Here is a 25,418-nt window from a genome sequence, read left to right as displayed (position 1 = left end):
TCTTTGAGGAAAAGAGAAGGATCACTGCATGTCTGACAACCAAGTCCTACAAGTACTTAATGACCACACACACTACTTCAATTAATAGAAGAATCTCCAACTATATTCTTCTGGAAAGACTACTAAGTCTTATTATTTGCCTTATCATTAGGCCTTATCATTTTCTCTGTCTGTGTCCTTCAGATGCCTGGGCACTGCCATCTGCTCTGCTACTGAATCATAAATGCTCCCTTCATTAATTCATTTGGATTCCGTAGTTTTGTCATCTTCTATACCGATGTACCCTAAGGACCATTAAGTTTTTCCATTTTGCCCTGCAGTTAAACTCTCCTAAATGTATGTCTGCATTAGAATATTAACTCTTTGAGAGAGGAGGCTCTCACTTTTTGTATTTACAGAGCTTCAGTGCCTAGAATATAGTAAGCGCCTAATAAATACTTTTCCATTTCATTCCAAGAAGATTAGGGCAAATGTGGTACAGGAAAAGGACAAGCTATTTTAAATTGGAAATAAACAGCCACAAGACTGATAAGAGTGAGAATTAGGGATTAATAAATTATCTGGGTCAAAGTTTTTATGTTTCTTTTCTCTTACTTCTACCTCTCACAAGAATACAGGGAAAAAATCATTATCTGACCAAAACAAACTCTGTATCCTGTACCTTCTGGAAAAAGATTCATCTCAGGGTTGAGCTTAGCTGCCAAGCAACCAGCTCTAGTCTCCCCAAGCTGGACCTTATCACGTGCAGGGCTGTCTTGACAAACTGTACTGCTCTAACAGGAAGTCAATGCCATGAGGAAGTGAGTACTCTTACTAAGCCTTCATGTACAACAACTCAGTTCTGCCAAGAGCCAGAGAGGAAAAAACAGTTGATGTGCTACACTGAGGAAGCAGGCAAGTAATGGGGGAGGGAAAGCATGCAGTCTCTAGTCAGAAATAGAACAGCATTGTAGTAAGCACCCAGAGAGGACTCAATACTATATTAAGTATGTAGGAAAAGCAGTGGAGATTAAATACATTCTCTCCACTTAAGGACTTGCAATCTAATAGGGAAGGAAGGAAAGCAAATTGTTTATAGTTAACATAAACAGAGATGCAAGAATATAAGAAAAGATTCATAATTAGGGAGATCAAGGATTGTATTATCAAATTAGAAAGTCTATGAATCAATCAGGGAAAGCTTCTTGGAGGTAAAACTTGAACTAAAAGAAAAAAAAGATGTTATATGACAAATAGGTGGCATGAAGTTATTTCAAGCATTCAGGGACTAATGAACAAAAGCCTTGAAGGAGGAGTTCTTAACTATTATTATGTAATGGATCCTTTTGGCAGTCTGGTGAAGTCCATGAAAGACTTCTCAGAATAATATTTGCTGTCTACATCAATAAATTGAGGAAATGCTAAATTTCAGTTAAAGTTTAGTGAAAATAAAAATGCATTTTTTCCTACCAAGTTCACAGACCCTCTAAAATCTATCCAATTTTAACCTCAGGTTCAGTGCCCACTGCACCAGATTAAAAGTAATTGCCAGACCAGGGTGCTCAAGGGTGCAGGAACTGGTACTAACCTGAAGTGTTGTCACCCACGACCCAGTTCCTGGTCACAGATTTAGGACAGACTGCAGAAGGGAACCTGTACCCAGGGAGCAGCCTAGGCCGTAGAATGAGAGAACCAATAAGTTCAGAGGCAAATAACAGCAGTGTGACTTCAAGCCCAGAAACAGAGCAGAGCCTCACTTGCAGAATCTAGCCCAATCTAAAGCCTACAGAGAAATAATTACAATTCCCAGACTAAAGTTCTGTGCCTCAGATCCAGCAGAGCTTCCCAGATGGCTGATAGTGGTTGAGTCTAGTAAAAGTCAACTATTGGTCAGACCCAAATTCAGGTCAGAAACCTGCAGAGCTCAAACAGGGGGGCAACAATCAGACTTTGCATAGGATCACACTATTTTAGGAACACTGAAATCTTGTAGGTTTCTAGCCTGAGCCGTCCCTGAGATCTTGGGGTAACATAATACTCAATACCTCAAGGCGGGGAGGCTAGGTGGCACAGTAAATAGAGCACCGGCCCTGGAGTCAGGAGAACCTGAGTTCAAATCCAGCCTCAGATACTTAATACAGAAACTAGCCGTGTGACCTTGGGCAAGTCACTTAACCCCAATTGCCCTCCAAAAAAAAAAAAAAGAACGGAGCAAGGGAATCAGATCAGACCTTCCCTCCAGAAACAAAGAAGAGCCCAGCCCTAATATTTATTTCTAAGGCTAGAAGAATGAGAAAATGGAACAAGAATGCCACCATAAAAGCTATTATAGTAACAGATGCTAAAGATGCAAATCCAGAAGAAAATGACTATAAAACAAATACAATCGAAGCTTCAAAAAAAATTACAACATGGGCACAAATTTAACTAGAATTTCTAGAAGAGATGAAGATTTAAAAAAAGGAATTCAAAATTTTTTTTATCAAAGAAATAAGAGCACTAGGGGAAAAAATGGAAAAGAAGTGAGAGCTATGAAAGAAAGAATTGGAAAGGGAATTAATAGTTTGGCACAAGAAGTACATAACCTTGCCCAAGAAACAAACTCCTCGGAAATTAGAATAGGCAGAACAGAATCCACTGACTACATGAAACAACAAGAAATATTAAAATGAAGTAAAAAGAAAATGTAAGGTATCTCAAAGCAAAAACAACTGATCTAGAAAAAATCTAGAGGAGAAAAAAAATTTATAAATCACTGGACTACGTAAATACCGTGACCAAAAAAGGGTCTACACATTATATTTCAAGAAATCTTAAAAGAAAACTGCTCAGATCTCTTAGAATCAGAAGGCAAAGTGGAAACTGAAAGAATCCACTGGTCACCTCCTGAAAGAAAGTCCAAAATGAAAACTTCCAGGCATATTACAGGTAAAACTCAGGTCAAAGAAAAAAATGCTGCAAGTAGCCAAAAAGAAAGAATTCAAGCACTGAGAACCACAGTCAGATCACACACAATTTAGCATCCACGACTAAAAAAAGGAGTGGAGAGTCTACAATATGATATTCCAGAAAGCTGTGCATAGGTGTATAGCCAAGAATAATTTACCCAGGAAAACAATGTAATCCTGCAGGGTAAAAACGGATTTGTAATAAAATAGAAAACTTCCAAGTATTCTGGATAAAAAGACCAGAACTGTGTAGAAACTTTGAAGCTCAAATACAGAACTGAAGAGAAACGAAAAAGTAAACATGAATGAATGATGATTAAGAACTAAACAAGGATAAACTGCTTACATCCTAACAGGAAAGTCTCAGAGACTCCTCTGAACCCTAACTTCATCATCAGGGAGTCATACAAAGAGTCTAATTTGACAAGAACTGGGAATGTTGTTCTTTTATGTCTTGATAATCTTAAGAGAAGAATGAAAAGAGAGGGAAAGGTGAATACATTAGGGGGGAAGGGAAAGGAAAGTTAGAGAAAATTATCTCATATAAGCAAGATGGAAAAGCAGACATTTATAGAAATAAGGAAGAAGTTAGGAAGGCATGGTTGACCCTCACTCTCATCTGAACTGGTTAAAAAAAGAATACACAAACACAAGTGTGCGCACGCACACACACTCTATCTCTTTCTCTTACCTACCCTATTTCTTTTATATAAGGCATATCCATCCAAAGTCATGGTTCAGACATGAGTTTTATCCCACCAAGTCTCATGGATAACCTGTGAGGTCAAATTTGCCTCCTTGCATTACAACCTCCAGTTCTTGTTTGTTGCCAAAACATTGGACATTTGTGTGTGTGTGTGTAAATATATATATATAGGAGGCTGTGATTAGTATTGCAATTTTTTTTTGGATACTGTCTTTTGTGAATTTCTGGGTACTTCAGTTGCTATTCTTCTTTTAATCTCTATAGTATTTGATTTGGGGAATACATATCAGCAATTTTCTTATTCCCCCATTCTTTTTAGTTTAATTCCTTTTTGATTAGATTACAAGATATCTGGCAAAAACATTCTTATTCGCCTATGCCAGGCATACTCCATATTTGGTGAGGAACCTATCATCCCTACATTGTAAGATGTGATACAGAAATCCAAATCCTATTCTCAAGTATAACCTTCATCACCTTCTTTGCCAGTAATTCATTTCCCAAATTAATTTTTCTCTCCTCCATTCCTTTTCTTTGATGGGCAACAGTGAGGAAATACAACCCATGCCCATACGGTCTTTAATTTCTTGCCCAATGTTTGATAATTGTTAACAATAATTGAGGGTTCCTTCTGTGTCATTTGTGCCCACATGAATAACCAGAAGTGGTAGTTGTCAGCTGTTTTCAATAAGTCTTGAGAGGTTCTTTGTTAGATTTTTGGACACATCTCTCAAGAAAACAACAGAGCTTTCTATTATTGTTAGCAAGTCAACAAATAGCTGCCTCAGTACATTGAACAAGGAATCACCTGTTTCTATTACTCTTTTGTTCCTCTGAACCTTACTGAATAATCTCTTACCTACTGGCTTCTGTGGTTCTCACCTTATTCTTTAGAGGAAAAGCAAATTCAACTGATGCAGCAAAGAAAGGGTTGGATTTAAGATGACTTGTATGTGAGGACTTAAGAATATAGAGAAGTGCCACAATGGATAAGTCCGAGATTTTAGATCGGATAAATAAGTATAACTGTGTTGGCGTCTACAGTGATGGGGAAGTAGTAAAGGCTTAGCTATAAAGACGAGGAGGTTAGCTTTGATCAAATTAAGTCTAAGGTAGCAATAAGCTATCAGGCAATAGAAGTTTTGAAGATGGTTAAGAGATCTGGGAAAAAGGAAAAGAAATAGACACAAAGATAAATCTGAGAGTGTTGTGGCTACAGGTAATATAGAAGCAACCATTTGAATGAAGCCCCTATGTGAAGAAGCCAGTAGAAGTGGAAAAGACCTAAGAAGGAGGCTTAGGGAACAACTAAGTTGAGAGAGAAGGAAGAGAGGGGAACAAGTGAAGGAAATTCCTAAAATTCAACTGGAAAGGTAGAATAATAACTAAGATTTGGGAGGACAATAGATGCTAGAGACATTTGTAAGCCCAGCTGATGAAATTCCAAAAGCAAAATCTCATTACTAAGGTTGATCTTAAAGGCAAATTTTTAAGGGAAAGAGATTGTGTCTACTTTGTATATATCAGTATCTCATGTAGAAATCTTCTTTGAAATTTATAATAGCATTAAGATTCAATAATAATTAAGTAGAAAATACTTTCCCAGAATTGATGAAAGAGAAAATTGACACAGAATGGTAAAATGACATCAGTGGTAGGGTTGAAAATACTAACGAAACGGTCTTATTCACAGTTTAGTTCTCTTATAAGGAAAGGGTATTTTGGATGAAATATCTAGACTCTCCTCACAATTCATCAAACATTTCTTGAGTATGTCCTATGTATTAGGCAAAGGAGAAGGAGGAAGTGGAGGATAAGGAAATAGAAAGACATGATTTCTGCCTTCTTAGAGCTTGCAGTTCATTGATGAAGCAAAACATACATTTGGTGAAACAATTTGAGAACAATTATTAAGCAACCCCTAAGTGTGTAAGGGCTGAGAAGGCATAGAATAAGGGAATAATCAGAGAAGAGTTAAGAGTTGGTCAGAATCTCAAAGTTGGAAGGAATTTAAGAAACCATCTAGTACTTGACCCAGAATTCCACCTACAATATTGATGACAAGTGATCATCCATCCTCTATCCAGAAATAGCATCTTGAGGGAGTGGAATTTTGAGTGCTGGCACTTGAAGAAAGTAACATGGGTAGACAGGAAAGAGAGGGCATTTCAGGAGAGGAAAGGCATAAACAGCACTGCAGAGAGGAGAACAAGCAGGAGTTTATAAAGAAACCAGTCTGGTTACATCAAAAGAGTCATGCTGGAGTATACTGAAAGATGAGGTTTAAGAGAGCCAGGAACGACAATAGCTGGAAGGCCTTGGAAGTTGGGCTAAGTTTAGATTTGATGTGATAAGTAAAAAAGAAACCACTATTTGTTACTTTAGCAGGTGAATCACTTGAATAAAGAAATTAAAAAGAAAAGGACATTTTCTATTTTGAAAACCTCCTAAGAATTTCTAGAAAATGGTCTCTGCTATTTTAAATTACTAACATGCATAAACAGTGTATACTTCAGCAATATTAGGAAATACCCTCCTGAATTCAGATTTCCTACCTGTAGACCCCTCTTCCTCAATGCAACGAGGCAGAGCATTCCAACCTCACAACACATCGTTGTAATAAATGCTTAAGGTAAGCTCCCTATTACCTAAACCTTGCCCCAAAGTTAGGGTGGGTGGGAAAGTCTACAAATGATGCTGTCTAGCATTGGCTGTCTACTACTTTCTGCCCCTTACAAGCCAAAGAAATAATGCCAAGGAGTCCTCTCTAACTGGGTTTAAAAAAAAAATTTGGCAGAGCAGCTAGTGATTAAAGAACAGGTCTTAGATGGGATGCAGTCCAACAAAACATGTGCCACAACACAGACCTTTTTAAGAAAAGGTATTCCCTGGCTTCTGATTGCTAATACAAATGGTCTGCCATTTAGGGAGGCAGCAGCTGGGTTATTTGCAAGAGGTCATACAGGTTAGCAGGCTTTTTTCCATTGAATAGATGGGAGAGTTTCCTTCCTGCACATGCCCCAAGGGTAGGGCAGAGCTGCTGAAGAGCTGTGGGAGCTGGAGTTAGAGAGCCCTCCAAATTCAAAGTGTAGACAATCAGTGCTGGATGCAAATAGTGCTATGTTTTTCATGTTGGCTTCAAACCAGACCAACAAGAGAGAGAGAACATTTTTCCTTTACTGTAAAGTCTGTTCCTTCCTCTCACGTGCTATATAATCCCTTTCATCTTACTTGCCATTGCAACAAAAGAAGAACCATCAAAAATTTCCTGGAAAAAAGTGCCCTTTCATTCTTCCACTTTGAGCCAGATTTGTCATGTCATGCTATCATGAACAGAAAGGTGACAAGAGAAATATGGAGGACACTGAGGGGGGTGGATAGAGGGGGCATGAATTTAACAGTAAAGTCACTAAGAGTAAACAGTTTCCTTTCTCTTCTTTTCCTGTGCTGATTAGGAAACTCACCCAGATGCCAATATAGCCTATATCTACATTTTAGAACAAGTTGAAAAGCACACTGAAGACTACTATTCTCAGAAAAGGAAATTATAGCACTTACTAAAGTGCCATAAAAATAGATGTTTAACAAACAATTGACCAATGAATGAAAAACTTTAAGAACTACCTGTAGCCAAGAGCCAAGGAGGTTAGGTCTCTTCCCTGACCCTACCAGTCAAAAGTCAGGTAGTTACATTCTGGCTTCTCAATGAAATAAAAGATTTCCAAGCAAATCCTGCAAACAAGATGAGTTCCCCATTTAGGAATAAGAATTCATAATTCTACCCAGATAGTTCCCACAACAGTGGGGACTGACACAACAGATGATGAGCTGGGTTTCTTTCATGTTTTTTCTTTAGAAAAATGGCTAAACTATGCATAATTCTTTTAAGGAAGTATAGCAAGCCTTCAGAGGAATCACTTCCTCCTCTCAGTTGCTGGAACAGGACAGATTAGCAGTTACTTACATGGTTTCTATCCTGGGACAACAGCAATATTCTAAGGCTTTTCATACTTGAGCTTCTATCCAAAAGGTCAATTGCTTTATCAAGATCATCTTGATTTTTCAGCAGGATGGAGAGCTGTAACATAATATACAGAAAGAAAATAATGCAATGCATAAGTCCATAAAGATGCTTCATATTTAGGTTTTACAAAAATCAGTATAAATTCTTTTCAATTTTTGAGACTGATTATGTCTTTGGACACCCCTAGGTCCTAAAATATCTAAAAGGAAGTCCCAAAGGCATTTTTCAAGGACTGTTTTCCTTCCAAATGCATCATTTAATCCAAAACAAACAAGGACAAACAGGATTTATTTGTCCCACTATTAAGATAGAATTTGGAAACCACTTAAATGGTTTTGCTAACAATATTGGAAAATTAGAGAGGCAACGTGGTACCATCGCACTAGACTTGGGAGTCAGAAGTCCTGATTTCAAAACCCAGCTCCAATATGATGCTAATTCTATGAATAGGAGCAGAAGTAAGACACTTAACCTCTGTGGCCCTCAGATGTAAAACAGGGATAATTATATTTATAATATCTACTCAAGGGGTTATTGTGAGGAAAGAGCTTTATAAACACAAGGCCTCATATAAGTATCAGTTATTATTAAAATCAGGAAGAAATCTAAGAAAGTAGAAACTGTTGTTCAATCTGGAATGTAAAGTCATACAGCACAGCAAGATTAAAATCCCAAGACTTAAGGAAAGAGTATTATGTAATATGAGCAATGGACTTTAGGTTTTCAGTCCCTTCTTTCGATTTCCTTGGAAAAAATAATGCAACAAAAAAAAACATAAACCAAATATTAAATATTTCTTATAATTGCTTTGGTAGCATCTGTAGAGGTAAAATCTTGAATATCCATAGCAAATTCTTTAGTTCCCAATATATCAAGAAGAGATGAGAAAGGATATACTCAGGAATAAGAGAATCTGTGGTGTGTATATATATATATATATATATATATATATATATATATATAAAAGTAAAAACTTGCTGCATGGGCACCAGATTTTTATACTTAGGCCTAGGGGGCTTAAAAACAGCACTGAAAGAAAAGAAATAAGATGGTGAAGGGATCTAAAAATGTAGGTGAAAACCATGGTCAACTCTTACTCATTCAAATAAATGGAGTGAGAAGAATCTCATCCCAATGATGGACAATCTAAACATAGTTTATGTTTGGCTTCAGAAGGTCTTTCTATACATAAATCTGAATATAGGGAAGGCTGTTATTCTAAGAATTCACTTTGTTGGTATCTGAAAAATATTACTAAGAAATACAATTCTTAACAGAAATTTTGGAAATACAGAAGCTTTTAGTCAACATGCAGATTGAAAAAGAAAATATTTCACCTTTCCGAAATGCCTGTATTATCTAAAACTAGCCCTCTTTAATAGCATGTTAGCTGACTTTAGGCAAGAGAGATCAATAAGGATCACAGGATTCTCTCTTCTCTGGAGTCAGTGAGGACTGATTGCTGAAAAGTCTTCTCTTCTTTCCTTATAGGTCTGATGTGGAACATTCCCTTTCTGTGACCTCTCTGTATTTTTTCTCTTGATGTACCCTTTTTACCATATTACCACTCCTTTCCTTGACTGTTCCTCTCCAATTTCATCTTTTTTACATGTCACATTACATACACAGTCACATTATACCAGGGCTTACCCGAAAACTGTATATACAGCATATTTAACTGGGAAAAAAAAAAAGACCTCAGTATTTATCTAAATGCTTTTGATGTTTTAAATATTTAATCTGAAGTCTGGATTTCTCCCATCTTGACTCAAAATCTGTTTGTCTAAATTAAAATATTCATTCTCTTATTAATTTCACTGTCAAGAAATAGTTTATTCCAAAACAGATTTCATTATGTTTTTCAGATTTTCTATACTTCTTAATTCCACGCAGAAAATGGAAAGTTGAACATTCCTAATTTTCATGAATTACAAGGCAATATATCCAATTTTTGATATTATAAAAGAACAAGAAATATTTAGGCTTCAAACTTAGAGTATTACCCCCTGTCCCAGGTTTACAGGCCCAAACTACACAGAAAGTGTCTAATATGTCAAAACAATGAGGCTGTTGTATACTTAAAACACTTATGTTCCTCGGGAACAGAGACCATTTCTCTTTTTTCTTTGTATCCCAGATGGGATATAGTAGTTGTTTAATAAATGCTTGATTGATAATGTGAAAAGATGCTTCATGAGGAACTATAAAGTTGACTCTCTGCTCAACTCTTACAAGCTCTCTGCTCTGTACTTCAGTACTGGACTAGATCTGTGATTCTGCTGTTGTTTGTTCGATCTCGCCATTGATGAAGATAACAACTACTCTATGACTTAGAAGAGTGAGAGTTGCTATGACTGACAAATTCTGAAAAATCCTATTCCCTACAACCAATTCAGTGAGGAGTCTCTCCATCTGGAAACTAGCTAGGCTGGCCCTCAGGCAGCAGACAGAATCTGCCACCAGACCCAGATGTAAGACTTTTCCGAAACCTTGGGAGGACCATCCAAAGCTTGTACTTCACAAGCACAGTATTTGAGAATCTCAGTGCCACAGAGAAGAAGAATTTAGTGAAGTTTCCACTCCATGTTGGAAATAAATATCTTTTTTCTGTTTCACCTTTTTAGCATGCAGGCACTGAGAGATTCTACCACGGATAACCCCAAAATTGTATGCATAGCTTATTAAGTTATGCAATGCACCAACCAAAACCCAGTTGCCACTTTTCAAATCTTCCCTGAAGGGAAGAAATTAAAAGGTCAAAAGTTTCATAAATCCTAAGAGGGACCTCCCCCCACCCCTCAATCCCTAAACCCGAAATAAAAGTAACTAAGGGAGAGTCTGAGAGGTTAAAGTTACAAAGTTGAATAGGTGCTAAGTTTCAATAAAATCTTGAAACCAAGATTTGAAACAAACTACAATACAGAAAACTTACTTGTGGATAATCAAAAATTGAAGTTCCACTGGACACAGAAACCTGAATTTCTGATTTCTCAGATGAGGATTCTACCCAACAAGCTGCCCTGTCCCCAACACTGAGCCCACCTTTCCTCTTGGAAGCAGTGCACAAAGCTGGAAAGAATGGAGATCCCCTCACACAGCTTAAAGGAGACTCAGAGGACCTTGATCACACCATGGGAGTCAGAGCTACCCACTGTGAACAGGAAGGAGAGAAATGGAGATGCTTGCATTTTCTCCCCTAGAGGAAAGAGCAGAAATCAAGTTGCTGTGAGAGCTATGAAGATGGATTCCAAAGAAGGAAACATAAAGATGTGAAAGGGAAAACTAGAAAAAAGTCCTCATCTGCACAAGGAGGAAGGAGATGGGTAGCTGTCCTCATCTTGGCTCCAGGGCTATCACTATATTCTCTTACCTCATTATTCATATAATGGAGAACTAGAGGTTGCCCAAATGCTGTCTTCACCTTCTGTTCCACATCTTCATATCTCACAGGGCGGCTAAATGGTATAATTCTGAAGAGTAGAAAAAGAACTAGTAAACTGTGTGTTTGATAGAGGAATATGTAATGATTTTTTTTCTCCCTTTCTTCTTCAGTCCTCCCCTCCCCCACTTCTCACAGGTGTGTCTGCCCATGTCTTAGGCTGATCAATGGTATACAGGCACTGATACAGCTAAAAAACTTGTTGAACTGTAGTAAGACTCCAGTTTCTGGATTATCTACACCAACTCACTGTGTAGATGTAAGGCTTAACCAAATTTGCTAACACCAAGTATAATTTCACCATTCACACTTTGAAGCTTAAAAAGCTATGGCACAAACACCATAGGAAGTGTCAAAGAGGAAGATGTACAGAGCAAGAAAGACTGACCAGATGGACCAGCTCTATGGTCTGAAAGGCCCTTTCCACTGTCGTTTTTTAGAGGCCTGTGGCTGTCACTTGAATAATCTGATGTTCAGAAGACAGTCCTTGATTAGACTTCTAAGTAACACAAATTTCTGTAGATTTCCTTCATTTTGTAGCTGACACTGCTAAATGACTTATCTATAACAAGAACAGTAGGTATATAAGTCGTTGAAAAATCTTTTTATATCTTGTTCTTATATCACTTTCATTTCAAAATTTATCCCTCTCCCATTTCCTGCCTAGTGATCCATCCCTTGTAACAAAAGATTGAAAAAGAAAAGGAAAAAAGCAGTTCAGCAAAAACAATCAATACATCAGTGGTGCCTCAAAGTGTATAAAATATTCTACACCTACAGTTCCCTCTCCTCCATTTCTGCAGAGAGGAAAGGGAGGTATATTTTCTCACCTCTTAAGTTTGATTATTACAATTAAGAATGTGTTATTCTTAAGCTTCCTGTTAACCATTACAGACACTCCTTCTGCCTTGGGAACATCAACAGAAAGGCTAGACACCTGCTCAATATTCTTAAGCAACAACATTTTCTTTTTTTTTTTCTTTTTGGAGGGGGAAGGCAGGGCAATTGGGATAAAGTGACTTACTCAAGGTCACACGGCTAGTTTTGTGTTAAGTGTCTGAGGCTGTATTTGAACTTAGGTCCTCCTGACGTCAGGGCCAGTGCTCTGTTCACTGCGCCACCTAGCAGCCCCAACAATATTTTCTTCAGCTTTCTTGGGCAGGCTAGGAGGTCAGAACTTTGGGGATTGTCCTTTCAGCCTATCATGTTAGCTTAAAGTACCATTACTGCTGTTAGAGACTAAGTTTCCAATAAAGTTTACTCGAAGGTATATTTTCACATTCTGAGAACCTCTAACATCAAAGAAAAAGCCCCTACATGGGATAAGAAATCACCTTTCCCTGTATTTTTCTCTCAGCCAATCTCAGATCCTGACTGAGGTAGATCAAAAAGAGATACAGAACTTATAACTGAAATAAACAGAAGCAGGAAAATGACTACAATAATATAAATAAAAAGATTAACAACAAAACAAATGAAAATGAATGGTGTGAAATTATAATGACCAAGATTGGGTCCAAAGAAGCAATATGAAAAGGTGCCTCTCTCTTCTCTGTAAGTGTGAAACATTACATCTAATTTCAGATTTTTGAATGGGCTGGTTAGTTTTGCCCTATGGCTCTTTTTTTTTTTAGAAAGATTCTTCCCTATGGTTCTTTATTTAGAAAAATTCTTCATTATAAAGGATTGCACATGACAATATCAATAAAATGTATTTTTAAAAGAAATCAATACACAAGACTAAAGTAATTTGGCACAAGGCAGTTTGAACTTGGCACTGGTATACTTAAGCTCTGTGTAAAGGCTTCAAACATATATACTACACGCAAATACTGAAATGCCATTGCTCCCAGAAACAACTCCATACAAAGAGTATGTTAGTTTTTAAAACTGACATCAAATCCCTGCTATTCAGGACAGAAGTCCATTCCTCCCTGACCACCTTAAATATCTGTGGTTAGACCTGGCAGTTTCTTTGATACCAAAACACACATTCACTTTCTTAGTTCAAGTATGCTCACTGTAACTGCATACCACTTTGGGAATGAGGAATTCAGGCAAACATAAACTGCATAACTAGACTCACATACAACTAAGCTTTTTATTCAATTTTTTCTTGTGAAAAATCTCTCCTGTTCCAAGTTCTCTCAAACACTACTTTGGGACAGAAGTGTAAAAAGCAAAAATGTTAGGTTGGCAAATTAACCTCTGAGTTATTAACAAACAGCACTGAGACCAAACACTGGGGCTGAATTCAGAACATAGTTAAGTGGGTTTGTTCTCTTTAGAAATCTGAGAATGGCACTGAAGCTCTAATATGGTATCAGAGCATTAAGACAGCAGACTAGCAAGAAACAATGACCATTCTTCTCTCAGGCACAGGTTAAATGGCTGCCATATTTTCACTCTGTAATAGCTGCTACAACACTAAGACTAGAGAGCAACTATGCTTCAGGTTAGTGACTGAGTTGTTTTTAAAATAAGTCATTCATCTCCTTCTCCAGAGCTTACAGCTCCATGTGTTTTTAATAGGAACTAACTGGTCCACAATTCTTATGGAGTCACATGCACTCAAAGTTGTTTCTCTTGAATTTTGGGAGGAAAAGAACTGAAACTGTTCCAAGAATGCACAAGGCAGTTTTCAAAATGGGCTGGAGACAGCTAGTAGGCAAAGAACCACCAATGACTATATTACATAAGTCAAGAGTAGATTGTGTGTCTCTGAATTGATCTTTTACATCAAGAGAAATACTGTTCCCAGAGATTCAGTGAGGTACAAAGAACCTTGCTAGGGAGGGGTGGTGGGTGGTGGAGAGAAGAGAGGCAAAAAAAACGAATAGCTCAGGAGAGGGGGAAAGGAGGGATAAAGAGAGAAAGGAGGGGAGGGAAAGAGTGAGATAAGAAGGGGAGGGGCAAGAGAAAAAGAGGGAGGACAGGGAAAGAGTGGGAAGGAGAGAGAGAAAGAGGGAGATAGAGAAAGATATGAAAAGAGAAAGATACCAAACAGTACTAGGATCTGAACTTTCTGGCACCTGCAAAACAGCATTAGAAACACTTAATTTCAGAAAAGGTCATTTCTGTTTCTTACCACTAGAAATCATTTCCTTATCTCATGACGCAAGACAACTGAAATGAAAGTGGTAGAAAAAAGGCATTTCCTACTGGAGGTGAAAAAAGCTCACTTTCTCCCATCTGCTCAAAGAATTCTGACAGCTTTCTATTCTACTGTCACTAAAAGGCTATCACATCTGGAGAAAAGAGAGGAAACCTTTCTGTCTCCTTGTCATATCTATGAAGCCTCCCATTACTGACAATATTAGTGTATTAGGGAACTCTGTGAGCTTATAGATCCATGCCTTAGAGCTAGCCTTCAGCTATTCCTGAAAGATACTGTAAACAAGGCAGGAGCTTCCAAATCAGCAGTAGGAATGGCCCCATCACAAGGCATATTCTTGCTGTATCTTAACCTCTCGGGCAGAGAGGTCTAAGAGGACGCTGAAGGCAGGATGCACACGGGACTCAGCAAAGCCTTTGTCTTGGCTTTTTCCCCAACCAGTACTACCAACAAAAGAGAAGTGCAATTTGGGGTCCAGATTTTACCATAGCATTATGCTACATAATTAAGCTACATAAGTAAAAATACAGCAGTAAAAATCTCTTCCAGTTCCCAGATCAAGAATAGGTGGTCTCTTGGAAAGTCTGTTGTGCAGCCACTACTCTTCTGGGCCTTGTCTCCCTGAACCCAGAGACCACCCACTATAGGAAGACTCACTTCCCTAAGCAGTGCATTTCCTAAGAGTTTTGCCAAATCTATGTCTCATTACAGGGGAGAAGGGAGACTTACCGTCTTTCCCCACTGTGCTCAAACTTGATCCTTACATCACTCTGCCAAGGAAAAGAGAAAGACAGGTTAGGGATGATCACTTTGGCAGGTGATTTTCCAAGTATGTATTTGTTGGAATACACATACAGGTACATTCACAAGAAAAGTCCTAGTCAGCTCTTTAGCATAGCTCAACAAGCCCACCCTAGACAAGTATCTCGGCTTTTCTGTCCATACAGAGGCATTTCATTCTCTCTCCAACATTCCAGACTACCAGCTCTGAAGCTAACCTACAAGGTTGTGACCCATAAAGGCAGAACTCCTTAGAGTGACGTGCCCCATCTAATGTGCCCATGATGCTTCCTTCCTGCATTCACAGCAGAACTGTAAGCAAGTACCCTCTGTTCTCCAGGTGATGACAGATATTATCCCTGCCATATTACCTCCCAGTAAGAATAATTTCCCTTGCAACAGTTTCTGTGCCCTTCCTAATGGAACCCTGGCAGCCTAGTTTTCATTATTCACCTGGAGTGAATAGTTGACATGAGATCAGATCATATTGAACACTTCTTCCCCTGTTAACATTTTTACATGGGTGAGATTTGGTTAAAATTAACGTTAAAGGGGCAGCTATGTGGTATAGTGAATAGAGCACTGGCCCTCGAGTCAGGAGGACCTGAGTTCAAATCTGGCCTCAGACACTTGACATACTATACTACCTATGTGACCTTGGGCAAATCAATTAACTCCAATTGCCTTAACTTCTCTCTCAAAAGAAAAATAACATTAAAGATAGCCTTCATAGTGAAATGATAGGCTATCAGAGTTGAAAAGGACCTTAGGAATTACCTAATTTACATAACTCATTTTAGAGGTTAAGAAACTAAGGCCCAGAGAAGTTAACTGACTTGTTAGGGTCATATGTCAAATTCCTATCTCCTGACTTCCCAGTTCTGGGCCACTAACAGCTTCCCCTTTACATACTCTCTGTTTGGGTTAAGAAACAATGGGTCGGGAACATCAGAATTCAAATCCAGTCTCAGACACCTACTGTCATGGTTCATGGGTAACAGCACCTATCTATTAGGGTTATTGTGGGGATTAAAGAAGAAAATACTTATAAAGTGCTTAATAAATGCTTTTTCTTTTCTTCCTTCCAATTAAACTATTTCCAGAAGTCAACAGGTAACCTGTTCATAGTGTTTGTCCCCTATGCCTAGAATACACTTTCTTCCTTGTCTTCAACTTTCAGAATCATTATCTTCCTTCAAAGATCAAGTGGGGAGGTGGGGGGAGGGGAAGGAAGGCTAGGTGGCACAGTAAATAGAACACCGGCCCTGGAGTCAGGAGGACCTGAGTTCAAATCCAGCCTCAGACACTTAACACAAAAAACTAGCCATGTGACCTTGGGCAAGTCACTTAACCCCAACTGCCCTACCTTCCCAAAAAAAGATCAACTCAGGGACCCACCTCTACCATGTAGCCTTCTGTAAGCTGCCCTCCACCCCCACCCCATGAAAGTGTGCTCTCTGCTTAAATATTATTTTTTTTTTGCTTTTTGGAGGGCAATTGGGGTTAAGTGACTTGCCCAAAGTCACACAGCTAGCAAGTGTGTCAAGCGTCTGAGGCCGGATTTGAACTCAGGTCCTCCTGATTCCAGGGCCGGTGCTCTATTCACTTCACCACCCAGCCACCCCTCTTAAATATTCTTAGAACACTTTGAGTCTTTCCTTTGCCTCCATCTCACTTTCCTACCTTTTCTAACACTTACCTGTATACCTGTGACTTTCATTTTTATCTCTAACTCCAATGTCTAAGAATACCTTACATATAACAGACACTTAAACATTCATTAAAATGATTTTAGTTGTCATTATCAGAACAGAAAACACAATCAATAGTAACAGCAGTAGATAACAAAGGAGGAGGTATAAATGGGAAACAAGCATCTTAAAAGAATTATAGGGTGATAAACACAAAATGAAATATATAGGAAAACAAAGAGAAATGGAAGATTACCAAGGAATTAAGGAGACAGAGATTAAGCAGACAGGATAAAACAAGCAAACAAGCATTTATTAGGCACCTACTATATTCCATGTAAGCATCAGAATGGAAAATGTATGGGGAAAAAAGAGGAATGAGGTAAGCTTAGAGAGAAGATGGTCTAGAAATCTAAGGAAATGGGAAATAAGTAAAAAGTACAGCTTACAGCTTAGTGGTAAAAGAGGGAGGCAAAGTGTAGTTATATTAAGGGCTCCTTCCCCAGGAACTAGGAGGAACTGTACCTTCAAGATACAAGAGAAGCCTGGGGTTAGCTGATTGTAAAGCAATGTCAAGAGAGACTGACATCCCCAAAAAGCTAACAGAAGACAGTAGATCTCTTAAATAAAGAAGTTTTCTTTATGTCCCCTAGAATCATCCCTGCAGTATCACTCCTTATAGTAATGATAATACTTAATCTGGATGTCAAACTTAAAGCAGCTCTCTTTTTTCTACAGTATACAAATATAAGTACTGTACCCCCCAGTAGCAGCAATTCAAGTGTCAAACAAGCAACTAAATCAATCAACAAAAATTTATTAAGCAACTACCATGTTCCAGGCATTGTGCTAAGCACTGGGGATATAAAGCACAAAGAATGAAATAATTCCTAATCACAAGGAATTTATAGTCTAAAGGAGGAGACAAGTACATGCATATTATACATGCATGCAGCACAAATATAAAGTAAATAAATACAAATATGCATAAAGCAGTTAAATACATGATATTTCTCGAGAAGGAGGGCACTAGCAGGTAGAAAATCAGCAAAGGCTTCATGCAGAAGATGATGCTTAAGCTAAATTCTGAATGAAGAAAAGGACTCTATGAGGCAGAGGCAAGGAGAGGAAGTGTCTTCCAGGTGGGAATGCAGGACAGCCAGCTGAAGCTTAGCTCATCTACCAATGTATATAAAGCTTAAATGGGAGAACCTGAGAAAAAGGAAAAATCACAGAATCACCACTCTTTCTGGAAGAGTTTGTGGAAAAGTTGATGGAAAATTGCTCTTAAGTGAGATTGTAACAGAAGCAGAGGCAGAGACTAATGAAGCCAACAATCAGTGAGCTAGAGAATTTTTCGAAGTCTGGAGGGGAAGGAAGCCAGCAGTGAGAGACTATGTGTGAAACAGGAAAATGAGGTATTATTGTTAGGAAGTCAATCTCAGCTACTCATGATGCCTCAGTAAGACAGGTTGGGTGACATAAAGATTCTTATTGCACACAAATACCAGCTTCTTTTGCTGTTTCCTTCTCCTTCTTCTTATGCATGGAGTTTGAGGCAAGCACCCCAATTTGCCATATTCTAGATAAGACTTTGAATGACATCAATGTGACTATCTATGTGGCCCAGGTCATTTTGTTTACTCTGCTATAACCCATAGCCTAGGGAGTCCAGAATTTCATTTAGCTCCCATTTCTAGAATGAATCAGCGTGTTTCAAATCTCTTCCAAAAAGCTCCCCTCCAATAATTAAGGAAAATGCATTTCTGGGTGAGGTCACAAGCTAAGCATTTTTCTACATTTGCAGGGAAAAGTTAAAATTTTTTATTGCTTACTGAGTCTACCACTTAAAGCACATCTACCTGAGATTTATCAAGCCTCCTCCTAGAAGCCCACATTGAGAAACCCTACAACTCTGACCTCCTCCTTTAACCTGCTTGCTTCTCTCTCTCTGCCTTTGCTTTTGTTCTCCCATCCAGATATCCACTGATTCTTCTTTCTACTTATATAAATTCCATCAATCCTTCAAGCACTGTTTAAACCCAACATTTTTCAATCTTAGCTTTTCCAATGACTCCAGTCCATAGAGTTCCCTCCTTCCTAATCTGATTCCCTGTAACTTTCTTTATCTGTACCATACACTTTGGCACAATCACATACAAACTTATGTTGCTGTTTAAAAGTTTCATGTGAGTTTCATTTTGCCAGAAGAGTTCATAGATATCGAGACCACGTCTTACATTTCTTTTCTGTTCCTTGTATCATGTAGCATAGAGCTCATGTATTATAAATATAAAAACAAAAGAACCTGGCTAAACTGAACTGTCAGTCAATAAACATTTATTATGAACTTATGATGTGCCAGGCACTGTGCTAAGCACTAAGGATACAAAGAAAGTCAAAAGATGGTTTACACCATGTAGGAGCTCACAATCTAATGGGGGAGAAACAATGCAACTGGGAGGTGCACAGTCTGCTGGGAGAGATCATAGTATAACAATTTAGGCTCTTTACCCATTCCCCTACAACTAATTTGGTGACAGAAAATATATAAAAGAAGCAACAGAAGTGATGTAACTTTAAAAAAAGAGCACTGAATTTAGAATTAGAGGAGCTGGGTTCAAATCTTTTGTGTGTGTGTGTGTGTGTGTGTTATATTTGTCTTTTTTTCTTTATTAATTTGTTTGTTTACTTTTAGTTTACAAGATTCAATTCCACAATTCCTTGAGTTTCAAATTTTCTCTCCCCTCCCCCCCATGACGGTATACAATCAAATATAGCATCTGCAAATACTTTCACATTAGACATTAGTCAGGTTATAAGGACGGATTGTATCAGATGGAATGAAAAATTACGTAAAGAGGAAACAAAACTGGACAAGAAAAAGAAAAAGATCAGGTAGTTTGCTTCAATTTGGATTCATACTCAGTTCATTCTAGTTCTTTCTCAGGATGTAGACATCTCTCTCCATCATGAGTCTTTTGGGATTGACTTATATTGCTGCATTGCTAAAAAGAGTCCAGTCTATCAAAGTTGGTCATCATACATACATTGTGTCTGTAATTGTGTACAATGGGTTCAAATCTTAACCCCATCACAATTAGCTATATAACTTTGGGTCAATCATTCAACTCAAATCACTGAGATTCCTCAAAATTGGGGGTTACACTGGATTAATCTATAAGGTTCCTATGGGAATTAAATAACATGAAACAGAAACAGAGAACAATGTCAGGGCAATATGACTATCTCAATTAAGAAAACGATTAGTAGTAGGACTTCCACTAATGCCATAAAGCTGCTACAGTAGAAATGCCATTTGAATTCCCCAAATCTCAGCATAAAGTCGGGGAAATGATGAGAGTGGGGTGTGGAGAGAATTTGAGAAATACTGAATAGATCACTGTTTACCAGGTTTTATGGGGGTCCTTTTCTTTTATCAATGATCTCCTGGGGGTATACACCTAGGGGTACAATCTCTGGATCAAAAAGGTATAGATATTTTAACCATTTTATTTGCAAAATTCCAAATTGAAAACAGATTTTATGGCTATTTGTGATCTGAAAAAGCTTAAATCTCCTCTTTCTTCTTCCTGAGAGCCACCATCTACTCTCACCCTCCTGGTTCTTTATCTCCCTACTGTATATTTTTGAGTCTTATGTCAAGGATGAATTTTTGAAAAGGAAAAGAAATGTTTTAAAAAGAGCACTGAAAATAAAATTTTAACTTTAATATGTTCTCATTAGTCTATTTTAAAGAAATGCCAATTAAATGTGTAAGTAACTATCTCCTTCAATGAATCACAGCTTTTATAACTTGGAAGGGATCTTGGAGGGCATTTAGTCAAACTAGTATCTGAACAAGTATCTTCCCTACATTATCCCTTCTGAGTGATCATTCAGTCACTGCTTTACTTCTTCATGAGGCAGCCCATTCCTCTTCTGGATAGTTCTAATTAGTCAGAAGTTTTTCCTCACATCAAACCCCAATCTGCTTCTATGATATCTACCCATTATGCCTAGCTTTGACCTCTGGAATCAAGCAGAACAAGTTTACTTTCAAACCCTTGAAAGATAGCTAGCAAGTCTCCCTGTTCGCAAATAACTTAAGAGGAAGTCTCTTCTGCTTTAGGCCTTACTCACACAATAAAATGCAAGGCAAAGAAGAGGAGATAAATCAGCAGAGGTGAGGATAGATTTCTCTCCTACTGGAATTTCTAGCAGTTAGGTTATTATCTCCAGAAGCTTTAAAGGTCAGACTAAAAGGACTAGTCCTATAGGACAGTACTCTACTATAGACAAAGAATGTTTAACCTTTTCATCACTTTTTTTTTACCCTGCACATGCTTTTACTAGGAATTAAACTCAGTGCCAGAATGTCCCCAGGCAACTTGACTGACTTCGTAAATTTACCACATATTAAAAACATGGGGGAAGACCTGGAGCTTGAGTTTCTCCCAGTGAGGACTGGCACTGGTCAGGCTTATTCCTCTATGTTCCTGCAGCAGGGATTATAGAGTGGCTCCCTCTAGCCAAAGAAAAGGGAAGACGCCCTCTACTTACATGTATTACTATTGGGTTTGGTAGGAAGGTTCCTAGAATGCTGGATCAGCTCTCAGACTTCATAGATACTTGTACCCTGTCCTATTCTACAACACTTAATAAATATTAATGAGTAACTGCCTATAAACATACTAAGGTAGGGGATGATGGATTAAATGACTAAATAGAAAAGAACACATCAGAACATGTCCAATCACTCAACAAGGGACGAGACCTGTATAATAGAGATTGGATATTCCTCCTTTTCCCTATCTGTGCTTCAATTAAATTTAATTATTTGACAAATATGTGAACAATTATTATATGCAAGGCACTACTAATGATGTCTTAATTGCCAAACCTAATAACCTTTTCTCATTTCTCGTCCTTGACCTCTCTGCAGTCTCTGACACTGGCAATCATCGTCTTTTCTTTGATACTTTCTTCTCTCTAGGTTTTCAGGAAAATATTCTCTCTTGCTTCTCTTCCTACCTGTCTACCTGCTCCTTCTCAGTCTCCTTTGCTGGATCTTCATCTATGTCACACCCACTAAGGGTGGGGTTCCCACAGGACTCTGTTCTGGTCCCTCCTCTTTTTTCCTCCTACTCTATTTCATTTGGCGATCTCATCCCATTACCATCTTTATGCTGATGATTCTCAATTCGACTTATCCAGCCCTAACCTCTCTGCTAACTGTCAGAATGGCACCTCCAAGTGCCTACTGGACTTCACAAAACTCAACATGTAGAAAATTGAATGTATTTTCCCCTCAAACTAATTACCGTTAAGGGCACCACAATCCTTCCAGTCTCCCAGACTCCCGACCTAAGTATCATGCTCAGCTTTTCATTCTCTCTTACTCCCCATATCTATTCTATTTTACCTTTATAAAGTCTCTTGCATATTCCTCTTTCTGTCCTTTGATACTGCTACCAGCCTGGTACATGCCTTCATCACCTCGTATCTGTACTCTTCCTTCTCAGGGATACCTGATGAATTGTTCTTGCGGACAAATCTCTCCCCACTCCAGTCTATCTTCCATACAGCTGTAAGAGTGATCTTCCTGTAACCTACTGTTTGATAAACCTAAAGACTCCAGCTTCTTGGATAAGAACTCACTATTTGACAAAAACTGCTTGGAAAACTGGAAATAGTATGGCAAAAACTGGGTATAGACCAATATCTTACACTGTATATCAAAATAAAGTCTAAATGGGTTTATGATTTAGATATAAAGGCTGTAAGCAATCTGGGAGAGCAAGGGATAGTTTACCTGTCAGATTTATGGAGAAGGGAAGAATTTATGACCAAACAAGAGATAGACAGCATTACAAAATGCAAAATTTTAATTACATTAAATTGAAAAGTTTTTGTACAAACAAAGTCAATGCAACCAAGATTAGGAGGGAAGCAGAAAACTGGGAAACAATTTTTACAACCAGTGTCTCTGATAAAGGCCTCATCTCTAAAACATACAGAGAACTGAGTCAAATTCATAAGAATATAAGTCATTCCCCAATTGATAAATGGTCAAAGGATATGAACAGGCACTTTTCAGATGAAGAAGTTAATCTATAAGCATATGAAAAAATGTTGTAAATCACTACTGATTAGAGAAATGCAAATCAAAATAACTCTTAGGTACCATATTTCACCTGTCAGATTGGCCAACATGACAAAACAGGAAAATGATAAATGCTGGAGAAGATGTGGGAAAATTGGAACACTAATGCATTCTTGGTGGAGTTGTGAACTGATCTAACCATTCTGGAGAGCAATTTAGAACTATGCCCAAAAGGGCTATAAAAATGTGCATATCCTTTGACCAGCAATACCACTTCTAGGGCTGTAACCCAAAGAGATCACACAAGTGGGAAAAGGAACCATATGTACAAAAATATTTATAGCAGCTCTTTTTGTGGTGGCAAAGAACTGGAAATCAAGGGGATGCCCATCAATTGGGGAATGGCTAAACAATGAATGAATGTGGTATAAGAATTCCTTCTTTCTTGTTCATTCCATTGGTTATAACTCTTCTTTACAACTTGACTAATGTTTAACGTGAAGGTATAGGTAGAATCTAAATTGAACTGCATGCCGCCATGGGGGGGGGGGGGGAAGCCAGAAAATTTGGAACTCAAAATCTTATGGAACTGAATGTTGTAAACTAATAGTAAATAAATTTTAATAAGGGGGGGAGGGAAGAGTGATCTTCCTAAAAGAGCAAGTCTGACCATGTCACCTCCCCCAGCTCAGTAAGTTCCAATTGTTCCCTAACACTTCTAGGATCAAATATAACATCCTCCTGTGAAAAATCTAACAAAGGGGAAAGTAGCTACATAGCTCAGTAATTCATAGTATTTTCTTGGTTGCTTCCCCCCGCAATATTAATAAAACCTCACTTTTTTTCCCCACACCTTCAGCATCCCTACTTTGGGAATCCATCCTTCAATGCCCTCACAATTTATCACCTATAGCAAAGATTTATCAATCAATCAGCAAGTATTTTTTAAGATCTCACATGCCAAGCACTGTGTTAAGGTCCTTAACACAAAGAGTTAAACAATCACTATCCATGAGCTAACATTCTAAAGTGGGAGACAACAAGCACATATTTAAATATAAGCTGAACAAATCCGGGCTCAGATACTCAGCACCACACCCAGAAATAACTGGGCGTGTAACCTTGAGCAAGTTACTTAACCCCGATTGCTTTAAAATAAATAAATAAATAAATAAATAAATAAATATAAGCTGAATAAATATGAAGTAAATACACACATATATTTGTAAAAAAAAAAAAATTAGCTAACATATATGGTAATTTGGGAGGGAAAGCACTACAGCAGTTTGGGTAAGATCAGGAAAAGATTCATGCAGAAGATGGTGCTTTAAGCCAAAGGAAAAGAGGGACTCTATGAAGATCTCCTTTATGTCAATTTGTCTAGTTTAGCTTCCTTTCCCCATCTTTGTTCTCTTCAGCATATTTCTACATTCTCTATAAGCAAATCTAGCACTATGATGTTAAAGTCAAATGTGATTATTTTTCTATCTTTGATGGTGAAAAGTTTATATAAAAATCTTTGAAGACTAGGGTGGCTAGGCAGCACAGTGAATTACACCAGCCCTGGAGTCAGGAGGACCTGAGTTCAAATCCAGCCTCAAACACTTAATACTTACTAGCTCTGTGTAATATGAATCAGGGTAACACAGGATCTGGCAGCTTCTACACTGAGAGATTGAAGGGCCTGGCATACGATATCCCAGAGGGCAAAGGAGCTGGGATTAAAACCAAGAGTCACCTACCCAGCAAAACTGAGTATCATGTTTCAGGGGAAAATATGGTCATTCAGTGGAATAGAGGAATTTCAAGCATTCTTGATGAAAAAACCAGAGCTGAATAGAAAATCTGACATTCAGATACAAGAAGCAAGAGAAGCATGAGAAGGTAAACAGGGAAAAGAAATCATAAGGAACTTATCAAAGTTGAACTATTTATATTCCTACATGGAAAAACGATAATTGTAACTGATGAAACTTTTCTCAGTATGAAAATAGTTGAAAGAAAGAGAAATATACATATAGTCTTTATCGGAGGGTATACAGACGTATGATTACATGTGTATGTGTATATATATGTTTACAGGTATACATAGATAGAGGGCACAGAACCAATTTAATAGGAAGGGATGATACTGAAAAGGTGAAATTAAGAGGTAAGAGAGGAATATAATGAGAGGAGATAGGGAGAGACAGAATGTGGCAAACTTTGTCATATAGAAGAGGCAAGAGAAAATGGGTACAATGGAGGGGAAGAACAGGAAGGCAAAAGGGAATGGGTCAACCTTATACTCACTGAATTTGGCTCAGGGAGGTGTAATGGGAATGCAAATTTGGAAGATCTTCCCTGCCCCTAGGCTAAAGTGCACCTGAAGCCTGGGGAGGGAGGCTTGTTTTTCAGTAGATACTTTTTGATTGGCCAGTGGGTCAATAAGGTTGTTACATTCTCTGAGCCAGGAGAAGGCTATATAAGCCCTGATGTGTAGCTTTGTTTTGGGACTCACTTTGAGAAGTGTTCTGTGATTTGATCTGAATTCTGGGAAGCTGTTGTTGAGAGTCCCCCGGCTTTGAAAAACCCAGATGCTGATTTGGTATGGATGTAATGGTTGGACAGTTTGGAAATCTGTCTACTTG

The 25,418-nt window shown here is 38.1% G+C and overlaps 1 protein-coding gene across 2 annotated transcripts in view; it reads right to left on the bottom strand.

Annotated features, from left to right (window-relative positions):
- The window catches only part of MAP3K3 (mitogen-activated protein kinase kinase kinase 3), a 112,766-nt gene that overhangs the window by 56,493 nt on the left and 30,855 nt on the right, over positions 1–25,418 (bottom strand). The window contains exons 4-6 of one of the 2 annotated variants that reach the window (XM_069076250.1): positions 14,941–14,981; positions 11,028–11,127; positions 7,598–7,711 (exon numbers count right to left, since the gene is read on the bottom strand). In XM_069076250.1, coding sequence (XP_068932351.1) covers positions 7,598–7,711; positions 11,028–11,127; positions 14,941–14,981 — 255 coding nt within the window. The remainder of the gene's footprint in view (positions 1–7,597; positions 7,712–11,027; positions 11,128–14,940; positions 14,982–25,418) is intronic. The other variant, XM_069076251.1, reaches the window with a different exon arrangement.

Source organism: Petaurus breviceps, unplaced genomic scaffold, assembly GCF_028583685.1.
Source record: "Petaurus breviceps papuanus isolate PSGF00001 unplaced genomic scaffold, PetGlider_PUasm1.0 90925, whole genome shotgun sequence".
In the NCBI taxonomy this organism is placed as follows: Eukaryota; Metazoa; Chordata; class Mammalia; order Diprotodontia; family Petauridae; genus Petaurus; species Petaurus breviceps.
Note: the sequence above shows the minus strand (reverse complement) of the source record. Positions and strands in the feature narration are given on the sequence as shown.